Here is a 15,835-nt window from a genome sequence, read left to right as displayed (position 1 = left end):
GCTCTTCGGAGCCATTATTAACTATAGTAGTTAGTTAGGCTTTGTCGTCGTATGATTATAATTTAGCGTTTGTACTTTATGATCACGTGATATCAATACACTTCAGGCATTTCATCAGACTCAACCCTTGGTTTGTGTATTAATTCGGTGCTCATGATGATGTCAACATGCCAAATTGAGCAAGAATGGATATTAACCGTCGCTCTAACTTGAGCAAGCTGATTACTGCTTTGGGATACATGCATCGCCCGTGCTTGTGTTATGAGGATGTGAAAGAGCTTCCTCTAAGGGGTCAAGCAGCTACTTAGGGATTCTCTCTGTCCATTGGAATTAGGGCTGAACCTTGTAGCATCTGGAGGCATCGATCAGCCATCGCCTTACGGAATTTCGTACAGTTTTCCACTGTCAACTTCAGCATGTCACCAAAAAGGCGCACCACGGCGCACTTAACAGGTTCTCTCAGAATGCATTCCCAATATCTTGACTATTCCACCACAAAATGGATCGGTATCTCGGGCACTGCTGATAGCCTTGGCCAAATATACACGAGTTAGACGCACATCCTCTAACGCTCAGGGCAACATTTTAACAGACCAGGTCAACATGGATATCTGACATCCAGCAAATCAGAGCGAGAAGTGTTTACCCATTAGGCCAATGAGCCTCTAGTTTCGCGACTCATGCACAGCCGGGGTAACAATATCGCTTCGTATCCAAACCCCTCGTTTCACTCGGCAAAATTACGGCACCACCGATACCAGGACAGGCATTCAGGGCATGTTTCGTTCCGGTTCCGGGACGCGAAAGATTTCAGATATCAAAAATCATGATGTATACAATGGACTCATGCTCCATGTCCGAAGATGGGGTCCGACACTTTCTTGCTGCCAAGACCGCCAAGTGGGCCAACCAATGCGTCCTCAATATCGGCAACCAAGCCTTCTGAAAAGCTTCGCTTCGAAAACAACGAAACGCGCATGCAGCTAGCGGATCCTTACCGTTGCTTTGTTGAAACCAAGATATGGTTGATGACACCACTACTTCTGAACGGGGATTCGACAATGTTCTGCTCTGTGGTTGGATCAATAACGGTGCGTGCGCGATTCCGCGGACCAGAACCTGAACGAAACACATGATAAATCAATCAACTCCAGAATCTTTCTCTCTTGAGAAACTGAGAGGGTTCAAGAGAAATAACTACACATCATCGGGCTACATTTTATCTCCAAGTTACTATTTTCCGTAGGTTCCCTAGTTTCCTAATAGTCTAGCACGACGTAGAACTCTACTAAATGATATTTCACTTTCCTAACAACGCAAGGGCCGTACCAAACGTAGCAAGAGAAAATCATCATTGTCGCGATTGGTTCCTGCTGTCATTATCGGAAACAGGCACGGTTGTCGTTTTGATATCAGAGATGATAGCGTAACTGCCTAGAGTGTAACACACTTCATTCAACCTTAAACCGCAAGGAGAAAACATAGGTCGACAACTGCAATGACACAAGTACTTAGACGACGCTCACAGCTGGCACAAGGAATTATTGACAAGCTTCCAGAGGAGTGCGTTTGTGGCTATCAGCGATACACCTGAAAACCCTTGCGCTATGCCTTGTCAAACCGCACATCCATCTATTCGTTGTCGGTTATGAAGTTACCGCCTTGATTTCAGAAATGGCTTCGTTTCTAGATATGATCGGCTGCTCCCCGGAGATCGTTCACTCTCATTCGTCAGCCGCACTTGGGCAAATAGGCTGAGAGGTACAGACAATGACCGCAGGCCCAAGCCCCCAAAATCTTTCCCCGATACAGAGACAAATACAGGGACGCGAAAATATGGATGTTACATACTTCCGACTTCTGCCCTTTCCCGACCAAAGCTAATTGACCATTCGGAGAAACGGAAAGTAAGAGATCGGTCTAGGAGAACTCTAGAACTAGGAAGCAAGGACAGAAAGAAAAAAAATAAACAGATATTTGCAATTTTGGCCATGGTAATTATCATTGCTCGCATCAACAAAATGACAAGACGAGAAGAAGTATCCAATAGGAAACATTCACATGCTCCCAGTCGCCAATATCGCCCTCATTGGTACCCCGTATCTCAAGGGTAAATATTTGGTGATCTATGTCTATCCTCGTTGACCTGCAGCAAGTACCCCAAAACGAGGTGAGGCCAATCAGGTTGGAAGGAACAGGGGCAATGCAAAAAGTTATAATTGTCCCGCAACAATCCAGAACTGTAATTGCACAAAGCTTAAGATCACTGGTGTTGTCTTATTTCCAGCCCAAGTCAAGGTTGGTTGCTGCTTGATGTGGCTAGGGGCTACCCCAAAAAGGTCCGCATTTTTTGCTTGTCTGATATGACAGGCCTGGAAAGGTGCTAGTACATCTGGGGTACTCCCCACAGCTTCGATGCAATCGAATAAGCAGGGTCCTTGTGTCGTCAAAGAGGGAGGACAATGTTGCATGTCGGCTGAGCCCTCCCAACTCACTCGCTGCGGACCTATTTGAACTCTCCCGTCTCCCTGTTTTCCTTTTTGCCCCAGTTCACTTCCGAACTGATGATGGTCCCTCGTTCAGTTCCTTAAAAATTCTGCCCTAGAAAGCGAACGCAAACGGACCGAGCCTGGCGAGGGTGAAACGTCCCCCAAGCTAACCTTCAAACCATTGCGACACTCCTTTTTGTTACGCTAGGCGATTTTACCCACAATCGCAGCCCGCCATGTCGAAAGCGGAGGTAACAGAAGGAGGAGCTCCTCCTTATGGTGAGGTCACAAAGGAAATGGATGCCAAGAAGCTGCAGTTCAATGAAGCTGCTGGCCTCTACGGCGATGCTGAAACTGCTGAACGCTATGGTTATGTCACTCGTGGGTGAGTTGTTCTCATTTAAAAGTTCATCGCAAGTATATAAGACTCAAAAGATAGCCTAGTTGGAATAACCTGCTGACAAACCTTACAGACTGAAATCTCGACACATTCAGTTTATTGCCCTGGGAGGATCTATCGGCACAGGCCTTTTCTTGGGGATTGGTCGAGCTCACACCCAGGGCGGTCCCCTCAGTATTCTGCTCGGTTACACCTTCACTGGCGTCGCAATCTTCGGAATGGTAAGTAAAGCTTGTTACACATCTAGATGGGTTGTGTCTGACAGTGGATCACAGATGATGTCTCTCGGGGAAATGGCGACTTGGCTTCCTCTTCCTGGTGCTATTCCTCACTTCTGCGGACGGTATGTTGATGAAGCTATGGGATTTGCTGTCGGCTGGAATGTAAGTGCCCTAGTTTAATCTATTCGGGGAATAAAAAAAGAAAATAAAAGAAAAAAGAATGGGGCGGAGGGACAGAGTGTAAACATCGCAGGTGCTGATTCGCGTGAATAGACCTGGTACCAATGCGCAATTACTGTCTGTGTCGAGATTGCTGCCGCTGCCCTTCTTATTGAATACTGGCCAGGCGCAGAAGGCATAAACGTCGGGGCATGGATCGCCCTAGTCTGGGTTCTCATTATGTTCTTGAATGTCTTTGCCGTAGCGATCTATGGTGAGGCAGAGTTCATCTTTGCCAGTATCAAGATTATCACCATTGTCGGTCTTCTCATCCTGTCGCTTATTATTGATCTCGGCGGCGGACCTGATGGGGACCGTCGAGGCTTCCGTTACTGGAAAAATCCCGGCGCGATGAGAGAGTATGTTGCCACCGGCGATAAAGGGCGCTTCCTTGGATTTTTCTCGACGCTTGTGAACGCTGCATTCTCTTTCGGTGGTGTGGAAATGGTCGCTTCTGCGGCCGGGGAGGCAGCAAACCCTCGACGAAACATTCCCAAGGCTGTACGAAGAGTCTTCTGGCGTATCATTACCTTCTATATCCTGGGATCCCTGGCTATCGGAATGCTGGTTCCTTACGACGATGAGAATCTGTTGAATGCTCAAAACTCAGATAAATCGAGCACTGCTGCCGCCTCCCCATGGGTTATCGCCATTAATCGTGCCAGCATCCCAGTCCTCCCTTCCATCATCAATGCTGTCATTTTAACATCCGCCTCCTCATCGGGCAATGCATTCTTGTATACCGGTAGTCGCTACCTCTATGCGTTGGCCCAGAACGGCCAAGCACCGAAATTCCTTCTCAAATGCACTAAATTGTGAGGGGACATTTGAACATCCGTAAAGTTGACTGTTTGTTGGGTGTTGCTAACCTTTATTGCCATATAGGGGTGTGCCGATTTACAGTGTTTTACTCACCGGATCTGTCGGGCTACTCACGTTCATGTCCACCAGCACCGGCGCCAACGATGTATTCCTCTGGTTCCAAAATCTGACCACAATCGCCTCGTTGTTCACCTGGTGTTCCATCTGTATCGCCTGCATTAAATTCCACCACGCAGTCGAAGCGCAGGGCGTTGATCGAAGTACAATGGCTTTCCGTGCCCCCTTCCAACCATATCCCGCATACTTCGCGCTCGCTTTCTTCGTTATTATTATCGTTTTCAATGGCTTCGATGCCTTTGCCCCCAAGTTCGAGTTCCAGAACTTCTTCACAGCATACGTTGGCATACCAATCTATTTCGGACTGTATCTATTCTGGAGAATCTTTAAAAAGACTAAGTTCGTCGACCCCGCGGAGGCGGATATTTGGTCAGGAAAAGCTGCTCTTGATGCTGTTGAGTGGCCCGCAGATAACCCGCGCAACACTATCGAGAAGATATGGTACTGGATTGCATAGATAGGGAATAAAGTGATTTGTGGAGGAAAACCCCCAGCAAGTCATTGTTCTTTTATTCCTGAATGTAGACGGGACATAGTTTATGCACCCATCATGCCTTTGCCGGCAAATCCCGTACTCAGGGGTGCATATTGACTCTTAATCTCCGCATATACTCATGTATATCTAATGCATTCCGCCTCCTTTGTTCGTCTTTCCCTTTCTCCATCCTCTTTCTAATTCAGTCAGCATTATCTTTTTAAGCACTCTGTCAGTGTATATATCCCATACCTTGTTTGAACCACCCATGTCCAACCACAAAGAATGATTCAATTCATCTCGTCCCATATGTACTATCTGATATTCCCAGCCCCTCATCTTCCGGGTGCGAGTTAAATCGACGTGGGATTCCCGGGTTGTACCATCCGAAGACAGGAAAGGAATATACATGTGCCATCCTCAAATAGGGACGCAAGATGCTTTCGACAACCATTCCTCATACCCAACTGGCGTGGCCAATGTTAATTGAGCATCCCATTGGAACACCCGAACGATTTTCACGCAGGACGTAGATAAGAAGGCGAGGCTAGTGTCCCTTTGTAGGGTATAGTAGCTGCTAAAACAGAGAACGAGAGTCGATGATGTTTACTCTGTTATCAGATTGTCCTGGAAGGTTGCTGGAAAAGCGAGCAGGCAAAAGGGAAGGGAAAGTAAGGCGAAACGAGCGCCCTCCAACAATGATCTATATATATATATGCCGAGATTCCGTATAAAAACATGCGCTACAGGCCTGCGGCGGGGTCATACGTATTTGTCTCTTTAGTCCAAACTAGCGAGATCCACTGATCCCAACTGCTTTTTCCCTTGGCTTCCAGATCGGAACTTTCTTCTCAGAGATGTGTTTAGTTGATTAGAAATCTATGCTTTAAATTAAGTCTTCTACGGATGAGAACTTTTTTAAAAAAACAAAAGTTGACCTCCTCTCTCCGCCGTGGGGGTTATGAGACACCCCTTAGGGCGTAGACGCTGGTCTTTTTAAGAATTCTCCGCTATCATGATTGGATTTAGGTTCAGAAGCTGAGGCCTTCTCATTTTTTCCCGTCTGACTTGAAACCTCTACTGACAATCAATTCGGAAATTCGGCTCGATGCGAGACTGGTGACCTGGGCGGAATATTCGTTGAGCGCTTCACCTACGCGGAACAGCGCGAAGTGAGGGATTGAAAGAGCGCTACGACAATTACAGTATGACTTGCACCGCGAAGTTATGCTGTATCAATCTGAGGTGTGAAGAGACTTTTTCATCTTCCTTGGAAACAGACGGAAAAGGAGACACATTAAATCTCAAGTAGTATATTGGAACGTAAAAGATTTATATCCATGAAACAGCTTCCGGGAAGGTACCAGTCGCCTGCTGCCGACGAGAGAGGATATGGGGGTCGACACACTGGACCATGAATGTATGAACGGAACAGAATATGGACATCAGCGGCCAAGGAAAGAGAACTAAATCGAAAGGGCAAAGGAAATATTAGGACATGACCCGCCCCCTGTTCCATCTTAGGATGAAAAAGAGAAGTAAATGCACTGTACTTGTGAGAAATGGGCCCTCCTTAGAGGCTTGCCCAACCATCTTCCACGGGGTATATGCCAAAGAATACACATTGCAGAGATAGAAACGAAAAGGTAGAAAAGAAAACAAATCTGAAGAAAACGAAACTGAACCAGCAAACTCCATTCCCAGTTCCTGAACGCCATGCATGCTCCATACCACAATGTATATCATCTTGTCATCGCACTCGTAACGAAATCTGAGAAATCCCAAACCGAGCTGTGGGAAAAATACGAATTAATCCGCACCGGGAGGGAGATCCTTGAGAATTTCCCACCCATACTCTTCCTCCGGCTTCTCAGGCTCCATGCCCAAAGCATTGCGGTACGCACGAACCTCATTCTGTAAACCGGATATAATCCGAATGGGGACCTCTTCCTCCTCGCAGCGAAGCCGGTATGCGGTACGGATCATCTCGGAGCATCGCATTGCTTTGGCGTGCCAATTGTCTCTGTCCAGGCGGCTCTCAAGGTGGGCGTCGCGCTCGGCCTGGAGGAGGTTGTTGTAGTGACGTTTCTGGGCGAGGTAGTGCATGTTATTGTTTTGGCAGTAGTGACGGATCTGCTCCACCATGATGCCGACGGCGGTTTCATATTCCCCAATCAGCTTGGTGTTTTCGACCTGTTCCCGCTTGAGGGCTTCAACGAGGGATTTTTCTCGTGCGAGCGAACGTTCGAGTTCTGCGATTCTGGCGGCTGTTTGGATTGATGGTTGATTGGTTAGATATATGGCAGTTGTAGTCGCGTTAATTATAAGAATAACCTACCTGTTACCTCTCCGTTGACCTGTTGCAGAGTTGGACTTGCACCCTCGGTCGCAGCACGTTTCTAGAAAAGAAAAAAAGCGAGGAATGATTAGTTTTAAATTGGTTCTCTTTGTGTCGCTGACGCCAACAAACTCATTGCAAGGGCAGAGACACCCACCATAATTTCTTCCGCGCTGTCAATAATGCCCTTCGTCATGTCGCGGTTATTCTTCAATACATCGCTGAGCTCCAGAACCATCTCGTAAAGATGATTGAGATCCATCTGGTGTCCGGCATTGACTGGCATTCCAACATGCATCGGGCCCATGGCCCCATTCTGAGTGGAGGGGGTGCCCGGACTTGGGCTCTGACGAGACATGCCCGCCATAATGGGGCCAGGCGAATTGAAGCTGTTGCCGTTATTATTGATATTGTTGGGATCGTAGAAGTGGGCGAAGGGGCCTGTACCGGCAGCAGAATTGGTTTTGTGAGAAGGGGGCTGGACTGTGGTGCTGGGGCTGCTGGAGCTGCTGGTGATGTTGCTGGCCATTGACATGCTTGCAGAAGAAAACGCGAGATTAAGCTCCGTTAGCTCGTCGTCCTCGTCGGCGGCGTCGGGCGCTTTGTCCGCTGCTCCAGTTGCACCTCTGGGTGGAATGCCCAACACCTCAGCGCGAAACCGGACCAGGTCCTGTCCGGACACTAGCGACCGGGCTCGACGGTGTCGAGGGACAAACGCTTCTTGGCGATCAACCGACGTATTGGAGATTTCGACAGCACACGCGGCGCTGTCTCCTCTCTGTCTATTTGTTCTTGTTGTTCTAGTAGTTAGCGATTAATGGGCTTTTCGTGAATCGGCTATTATCCAGTTTATTTTTTTAACTTGACAACTTGGGGGAACTTGAGCCGCAGTTCAAGATTCCAAGCTCTATTTATTTGAGTGGCTGCTGACTAACCTGCGTTCTCGGCACTGTGATTCCTCCATGTCAACAATCACTGAGAGGGAAGAGCCTATATAACTAGAGGTTGTTCTTGGGTTGTGAGTAGTTGTTGAGGATAGATGTCAGGCAGTTAACAAGAATATCACTGAATATCACAGAAATAGAGGTGAAAAGGATTGAGGAATTGTTTACAACAGTGAGTTGGTATAGAGGCATGGCCCATGGCGACAATCTATGAGATCACCAGCCATTTCAGTGCAATAACAAAGACAGGATTCAACTTCACTTCTCTTTACTATTATTAGAGTGCGCTTTGAAAGAAATATATGACTCCCCTCTAAACAGACATACAAGTACACTCCCATTGAAGTCTGAGAGCTGTCCTGCAAGTTTAGTATAACTCCAGGCGACCCAAAATCGAAGGCCGCACATAATAATACCCTCTGTACATGTACTTACTGTAAATGAACCTGTCTATCCAGCATCGAATCCATCCATCTGCGACAATCCCACGAAACAAACTTGAATGGGGATGTAGTGTTTGCTGCAATCTCACCGCCATACAGCGTGGAGAGCTAATCTTGTCAAGATACGGTCGATGAAATAGGCTTGATCTGCCAGCCACTTGAACCTTAATTCAAGCAAACATTCTCGACTTCTCGCCAGCCGCAATATGGTTGTAAAATTCTTTCTCCATCCTTTCCCAATAATGAATGGTCCGTCATTGCAAAATTGAACTCGTATGATTTGAGCTTCGGAGTGCCCTCCCGCCGCCCCAAAACCCCCATTTGAAAGAAATCATGTCAAGTCATATCCAACACAGATGAAAGCTTTGTCTCAGGGTCATCCATCGGCTGGGAATTCCCTTCAAGCTCAACATTCCTACCCGCCCTACCAACCCGACTTGTAACCTTCGCAACAAGCATTCTCATCCTATCAATCTCCTGGCCCAGCGGACTATCTCTGGTAACCAGGTTTGGCTGGATGTTCATTTGAGGATCCTTGAACGGCTCCAAAAGTTCTGCAAGCTGTTTATACTGCGCAAGCCGTTCTTGCTGCTTTTTGCGCTGGTTGTCCAGTTCTAAAAGGCGCTGGTACAATTGTTCGTATCTGTCCACAAGGCTCCGTTAGGGATAATATGTAGATATTATGTTATGCGCGGAGGGTTGCTGATATCGAACCTGAGTTTATCGTCCTCATCAATGTCGGCATCTTCTCTCCATTGTTTTGGGAGTCGAGCGATACTCCTGTACTCTTGTCAGTTTTGGCGACATCCACCCCAATGGCATCCCTCATGGACATATGCTAGCAAGTTAAAGTCCATACCTCGAATTTGTCAAATCAGTACCCTTTTCTACGACAAGTCCTTGCGATACGTCCCCAACAGTCTCTGGATCAATTGAGTTCCAATAGAGACTTTCGATTTGCCGGGCAACGTGGTGGATAGCTTGCGACGGGAAGACTGCGCGGGTATGTTTTTTCAAGACAGCGTTTACTTACGATGCCCAAAATTAGCTGATTGGAAGAAAATACAAGGAAAATAAAATAAAATATGCCCCAAACCTGTTTCAGAGGGTGTACAGGATAAGTCATACATTTCTGCAATACGTCCTCTACCGTCTTATTGGGGATGTCATCTTCGCAAACAGGACCATAGTCGCGCCAGTCCTCGGATGGTGTGAGAGCTGCAGATAGAATGCGGATTTGATTTCTGACGAAGGATGATTTTATCTCTGTGATTGTTTTCGTGGAATCCATTTCTTATACGCGCAAAGGCGGCAGCGGCAAAAGTATTGTTTCTAGTATTCATATGGAGATTCTATGCTTGATGCCTGTGCAATTGATATTGGGCGATGTCGATGGATAACTTTACACGTGACTAACCTGGCCTCCAATCTGATAAGATAAGCAGTTCGGCTCAGTAGAGTAGTTACGGAGTAGTTCGCCCAAGAAGCATCTTCGATAACTACCATGCATGATGCCCTAAAGGCTCGTGGGGGACGAAGTGAAGCCATATCGGGACATCTAATACAGTCATGGATTTATGATATCCAAAAATGCCTGAATTCCCTCAGAGAGATCGAGCAGATCGCAGACTGTCCCGTGGTTCTACTCAGTTATTATTGCCATTAACCTCGGTAAAAAACTCACGCTTCCAGATCACAGCTCTGTTCCGGGACTCGGGGAACAGATTGGAATGATAATTGCCTTAAATACTCATTTATCTGCATCCATTCACATTCATTAAACCGACGTAACTTTCAGCATCACCGGCATTACGTTTTAAGATTCGAAGATGGCGGGTAACAAGCGACCACAGGGGATTCTATTCGACATTGGCGGCGTTTGTGTAGGGATCCCGCAAAATCCAACGACGACTTTGCACTTTATCTAACTACTTCTAGGTCGTCTCTCCCTTCCAAGCAATCCTAGACTATGAAATCGCAAACAATATTCCGATTGGCTGGGTAAATTACAGCATCCAACACACCTCTCCCAACGGTGCATGGCATAGAGTTGAGCGCGGGGAGGTGACGTTAGATGAGGTTTTCTTCCAAGAGTTCAACAGAGATTTCCAACACCAGCATCTATGGAAAGCATTCCATGCCCTGCAGCAGAGCAAGAATAAACAATCCTCCTCCTCATCCTCACAATCATCGCGCCTCCCACCCCTCCCCAAGGTCGATGCAAAGTACCTATTTTGGGAAATGATGCGAGTGGCCCGCAGCCCAGATCCATATATGTTCCCCGCTTTGCGGAAACTACAAGCATCGGGCCAGTTCATCCTGGGCGCGCTGTCGAATACGACAATCCTCCCCGCAGACAACCCAGCAGGCCCGCCGGTAGATGTGAAGCAGTTCTTCGATTTCTTCATCTCTAGCGCGCATGTTGGGATGCGGAAGCCGGATCCTAAGATCTATGCGCTGGCGTTGAAGGAGATGAATGATGCGGCGAAGAGGAAGGGGTTACCTCCCGTTGAGCCGGATGATATTGTGTTTTTGGATGATATTGGGATTAACCTGAAATTCGCGAAGAAGGCCGGGTTCCGGACTATCAAGGTTGACCTGGGTAAGTCGCAGGATGCTGTGAGGGAGTTGGAGAAGGTGACTGGTTTGCAGCTGTTGGAGGGTGATGGGAGAGCGAGATTATAAACGCGGGGAGATCGGTATTTTGGAGCAATTTGTTTGATTTTGTCTTTGGATAGACTGTTCATTACGAATGTAGACACAGATACTCTGTAACTAAGCCGGTGCTATTATGACTGCGGAGTCGGAGTTAGATATGATACCAATAGAGATTCATGCAAACGAGCTATTCCTTGTCAATTACCAATTCCGTATCCAACTAATTACAATATACAAATCCATTTGTTTTTTTCATAATAATAATAACAATATCCCTTTTAAAATTACCTGATTGCATCTCGTGTATACTTTTTGGCGGCCCTCGTCGCCGACCCCAGTTCCGCCCTCAGCTTTGGGCTTGTCGCGCTAAGCGAACACACAAAACCAGCCAACAAAATCCCACACAACCACGCTGGAAACGAATCTTTTCTCCTCGTCCCCGTCCAACTCGCCCAGCATCCAGGTTCAGTAGCAACTCGACGCACCAAACCTACCGGCAAGATGGTAAGTCCTGCTTCGCCAGAGCTGGCGTTTAAGAATCGCTGCTGCTCATTCCCTACCATTCCTTGAAAAAAAGATGAGCGAGACGAAGAAACAGAAATAAGGCGGGGAGAGTCTCTGCAAGATGCTTCGGAGGGAGGACAAATACATAAAAAATATTCTGAAGCGCAAATTGCTGACTCGGGGTTTGTCTTTCTTGGGAAATTCTAGCCTTTCACCAAGCTCGTCAAGAACAGCGCTTACTACAGGTGAGTTTCCATCTCTTTGCCCTCGCCACAATGCCGATTTTCCATCACCTTTTTACTCTAGCGTATGGAGAAAATGCAAGTCTTACTGACGGCAAATCCCTTAATACAGCCGCTACCAAACCAAGTTCAAGCGCCGCCGGCAAGGAAAGACCGACTACTATGCTCGCAAGCGCCTGATCACCCAGGCCAAGAACAAGTACAATGCGCCCAAGTATCGTATGGTCGTCCGCTTCACCAACCGCGACATCATCACCCAGATTGTTACTGCCGAAATCACCGGTGACAAAGTCTTCGCATGTGCTTACTCCCACGAGCTCAAGCGCTACGGCATCGAGCACGGCCTGACCAACTGGTCTGCCGCCTATGCCACCGGCCTCCTCCTCGCCCGCCGCACGCTCAAGAAGCTCGGCCTCGATGAGGACTTCGTCGGCGTCGAGGAGCCCGAGGGTGAGTACAGCCTCACCGAAGCCGCTGAGACCGATGAGGGCACCCGCCGTCCCTTCAAGGTTGTTCTCGACGTCGGTCTCCACCGCACCTCAACCGGTGCCCGCGTCTTCGCAGCCATGAAGGGTGCGTCTGACGGCGGCATCCTGATCCCTCACTCCGAGAGCCGCTTCCCCGGCTACGATATCGAGACCAAGGAGCTGGACGCTGAGACTCTGCGCCGCTACATTTTCGGTGGCCACGTTGCTGAGTACATGGAGACGCTTGCCGATGACGACGAGGAGCGCTACAAGTCTCAGTTCCAGAAGTACATTGATGCCGAGATCGATGCTGGTGATCTCGAGGAGATCTATGCTGAGGCCCACAAGGCTATCCGTGCCGATCCGTTCAAGAAGGATGAGGATGCTGGATCCAAGAAGACCAAGGAGGAGTGGAAGGCTGAGAGCTTGAAGTATCGTACCAAGAAGCTTACTCGTGCTGAGAAGGAGGCTCGTGTACAGGAGAAGATCCGGGAGTTGGCATAGATGGGGTGTACCACATTTTTCTCTTTCACCTATCTCTGATTTGTTTCTTTTTAATGTGAAGGGATCTGGCAAAAAATCCTTTTACATACAACAAAGCAAGCGTCAGATTTGAAGAGCAAAAGCAACAAAAAGCAGAATGATATGACTTTGGTAATGAATGAAGTGCTCAGAAACACCTTATGCTCAACCTTTTTTTTTATATGCTTTCTCATCCCCAACGGCAACACTTAGCTGGATGGACGGGTCATGATTTTAATTGGAGTGAACGGGCTGGGCTATGATGCTATTTTTCTTCACTCTTTTGTACTCTGGGTTCATGGAGTTGCTTTAACTGCTACAAATGGTATCAAAGATTTTTTTTTTCCCTTTTCCACTCCGAGCCAACCAAGAGAAAAATAAAAACACAAGAAGCCGAATCTTCATGTTCAGGGCTCCATGGCAAAGAGAAAGAAAAATGAATATCTCCAGCGCCCTGCTTCAAATCTGAAAATCCAAACCTCTTCATTCATCCTTCAGCCAATACCCCTATAACTTCTTCGGCCTTTTTTCCCCTTCATTCCACAATTTACCGAGCCAAGCTATCATCGTTTAAATTTCACAATCATTGAAACTGTGAACTCTGTAGAGCTAACAGCCCTCTGCCAACGGGACCGCACAAGGAAAATTAGGTCCTTTCCATCGCTCCTTGAAAATGCATTTACTATTGACGCTCTATTATTGCAATGCCATTCCAACAACCATGCTTTACACAAAGAGAAAACTGCACCCACGATCTGATTAACATCACAAAACCTGTAACATCACAGAACCTGACTGAAAACAGCTTTCTACATACCAGAAAATGAACAAAAAAGTTTAGAAGGAGAAAGATAGTGCTGCTGATTGATGCATACAAGTCAGCCAGTTTCCCCACCTTTGCTTACGTAGCGTAGTCCGGTTTTCAACGCCGTTTTAAGCCCATACGTCATTCACGTGACCCTCAGCTTACTCATAAACGTGCCTTTGTCCGATATCGACAACGAGTACTGTAATGAGCATTCGGAGAGGCGTACAGCAGCTCTACATCAACTGAAGGCGGTTCTCAAAGAAAAGTTAGGCAGAGAGCAGGTGCCACCTCCATTTTGGGCCTTCTGTCAGGTCTCGGACGTATCCAGACTGCAAGAGATGGTCTTCATTGTGGAGCAGGCCCCCAACGCCAAAATAGCGCAGCTTTGCCTGGAACCGACAATTAAGGATTGTGATTCGGCTGTAGCCCGATGTTAGTTTTGCGCATCCTCATACTCATAGAGAAATTCCATTTCTAAACTAAATTCCCATCAGGGCTACAAAACCTAAGTGCGATTAATACTACAAGCTCCGGTACAGATCGTTCAACAACAGCGAGCTTAATGTTTGTTAATCTTCATAGAGCTAGATTGGACTTTGCTAACGGGTTTGTTACAGTGCAAAAAGCGCGATCAGAACAAGTGCGTGCTTACTGGATGGGAGGAACCAGATGCTGCGCATATCTATCCACAGTGCCTTATAAAAGCATCTGGGCGCGAACCAAGAGCAGTTGAGAGATTCTGGGATATCCTTGGCTTCTTTTTGGGAGGAAGAACGTGTGGAGCAGTGGAAAAAGGAGATATTCAGTGACCCACAGAACTTGAAGGAACCAAATGATGGTTGCTTTAACATGGTCAGCCTTGATAAGCATCCACACGCTCTCTGGGGAGCTGGTCGTTTTGCACTGCGACTCATCGAGATCTCTGCAGATCTCAAAGAACTAAAAGTTGAATTCCATTGGCAACCGAAATGAGACAGAAGAAATTGATCTTCTTACAGAGCCAACAACGTCCGGGGTTTGTACAAGTATGGGGGACGAGGTTTGCCAGTCCCTATAGGTACCTACAAGGAGGATGGTGAACCGGAATACAGGCCTATCGCTTCAGGGGATGTGTTTTCTCTGACCACAGATGATCCTGACAAACTGCCACTGCCCAGCTGGCCCCTCCTTGAAATGCAGTGGCATTTACAGAGGATTGCAGGGATGAGTGGGGCCGAAGCAAGCGAGGACTTGGACCACAATGTTGATGATGATGATGATGATGATGATAATGATGCAAAAGAGATAACCACACATGATCGTGACGCCACTGTACGGAGTGTTAGAGCCATTTCTGAGTGGCTACGGCTTCTACCAGAAAAAGAGCAATCTACATCCCACCCACGCCTGTCAATCCCCGTGTAGGAGCCCGGTTAGCTCCCGAATAGTGACCAAGAGAGAGAAGGCCAAGCGGGTGCTGGCCGGAGGTTATGGCTCATTACGCTGTAGAGCTAGCAAATGGAGGAGGGCGAATTTCGAGAGAAGGTTGCCACGACGGATATAGGAAGAATTGCTCCGGGTGGGAAAATAGAATTCATTCATATTGTCAGTTGATGTCCCGTTTCCCGCCACGGCGCCACGGCGCCACTGCATTTGCATTTGGAGTTTACGGACTTAGACCGTCTATTGCTTTCAAATCAAAGAATCTCTCCTTAGGAGTCTCCATCCGGCCTCCGTGAGGCCGTGTAGTTGTGTGCGTGCCTTGTGTCAGTCGAATGCTGCTGTGCAATAATACTTTTTTTTTTTTTTTTTTTTTTTTTTTTTTTTTTTTTCTTTTTTTTTTTTTCCAGCGCACCGCATACGAGCAACGCCCCCTAGATTTCTCTTCCGGCGGAAAAATATCGACATTGCAGCTCTATCAGTTATTACTGTTGGTTATTTCGCTAGGCGAGTCCACCTGTATGACGGCGAATTGCGGGCGCCAGAGCCAGTCTGACCCTGCAAGCTGAACGGATTATTTGCTCAGAATGGCTTGGCAACAACCTAACTGTTCCTGTCGTTCGACTGGGCTTTTTATCCCTTGTGTATTCGGGAAAGGAACAAAAAACCAGGAGGCCAGCGGCGGAAAGGGTTGTATTGAACTAGGAACGATCCTTTCTCTTTAAAAAATAAAATAACCGTGGGGAA

At 47.4% G+C, this 15,835-nt stretch overlaps 5 protein-coding genes across 6 annotated transcripts; 3 read left to right on the top strand and 2 right to left on the bottom strand.

Moving 5' to 3' along the window:
- Positions 1 to 157: 157 nt before the first annotated feature.
- On the top strand, positions 158 to 5,639 carry BDBG_03808. Of its 2 annotated transcripts, XM_031721407.1 has the most exons (6): positions 158 to 1,242; positions 1,322 to 2,874; positions 2,963 to 3,110; positions 3,165 to 3,272; positions 3,384 to 4,144; positions 4,215 to 5,639. In XM_031721407.1, the coding sequence occupies exons 2-6, from the start codon at positions 2,726 to 2,728 to the stop codon at positions 4,723 to 4,725; spliced, it is 1,677 nt and encodes a 558-aa protein (XP_031577947.1). In that variant the 5' UTR covers positions 158 to 1,242; positions 1,322 to 2,725; the 3' UTR covers positions 4,726 to 5,639. The 2 variants fall into 2 exon arrangements, with proteins under 2 accessions (XP_031577947.1, XP_002625749.1); XM_002625703.2 differs by having other exon boundaries at positions 161 to 2,874.
- Positions 5,636 to 8,027, bottom strand: BDBG_03807 (uncharacterized protein). Its single transcript, XM_031721406.1, has 3 exons — positions 7,239 to 8,027; positions 7,082 to 7,142; positions 5,636 to 7,010 (listed from the first exon to the last, which is right to left on the bottom strand). Exons 1-3 carry the CDS (start codon positions 7,614 to 7,616, stop codon positions 6,553 to 6,555), a joined length of 897 nt encoding a protein of 298 aa, XP_031577946.1. The 5' UTR covers positions 7,617 to 8,027; the 3' UTR covers positions 5,636 to 6,552.
- A 777-nt stretch (positions 8,028 to 8,804) lies between these two features.
- On the bottom strand, positions 8,805 to 9,759 carry BDBG_03806 (uncharacterized protein; the record flags this gene model as incomplete). The annotated part of the gene is made up of 4 exons (XM_002625701.2): positions 8,805 to 9,111; positions 9,183 to 9,248; positions 9,328 to 9,496; positions 9,597 to 9,759. The coding sequence occupies 4 exons, from the start codon at positions 9,757 to 9,759 to the stop codon at positions 8,805 to 8,807; spliced, it is 705 nt and encodes a 234-aa protein (XP_002625747.1).
- Positions 9,760 to 10,297: 538 nt separating this feature from the next.
- On the top strand, positions 10,298 to 12,843 carry BDBG_16892 (60S ribosomal protein L5; the record flags this gene model as incomplete). Its single annotated transcript, XM_002625699.2, has 5 exons — positions 10,298 to 10,351; positions 10,407 to 11,122; positions 11,465 to 11,630; positions 11,838 to 11,875; positions 11,985 to 12,843. The coding sequence occupies 5 exons, from the start codon at positions 10,298 to 10,300 to the stop codon at positions 12,841 to 12,843; spliced, it is 1,833 nt and encodes a 610-aa protein (XP_002625745.2).
- A 722-nt stretch (positions 12,844 to 13,565) lies between these two features.
- Positions 13,566 to 15,130, top strand: BDBG_03803 (uncharacterized protein; the record flags this gene model as incomplete). Its single annotated transcript, XM_031721405.1, has 6 exons — positions 13,566 to 13,637; positions 13,771 to 14,101; positions 14,164 to 14,202; positions 14,287 to 14,309; positions 14,375 to 14,561; positions 14,727 to 15,130. The coding sequence occupies 6 exons, from the start codon at positions 13,566 to 13,568 to the stop codon at positions 15,071 to 15,073; spliced, it is 999 nt and encodes a 332-aa protein (XP_031577945.1). The 3' UTR covers positions 15,074 to 15,130.
- Positions 15,131 to 15,835: the final 705 nt, after the last annotated feature.

This window comes from Blastomyces gilchristii (genome assembly GCF_000003855.2).
Source record: "Blastomyces gilchristii SLH14081 genomic scaffold supercont1.6, whole genome shotgun sequence".
Classification (NCBI taxonomy): Eukaryota; Fungi; Ascomycota; class Eurotiomycetes; order Onygenales; family Ajellomycetaceae; genus Blastomyces; species Blastomyces gilchristii.
The sequence above is the reverse complement of the archived record's forward strand: the minus strand, read 5'-3'. Positions and strand labels throughout refer to the sequence as shown.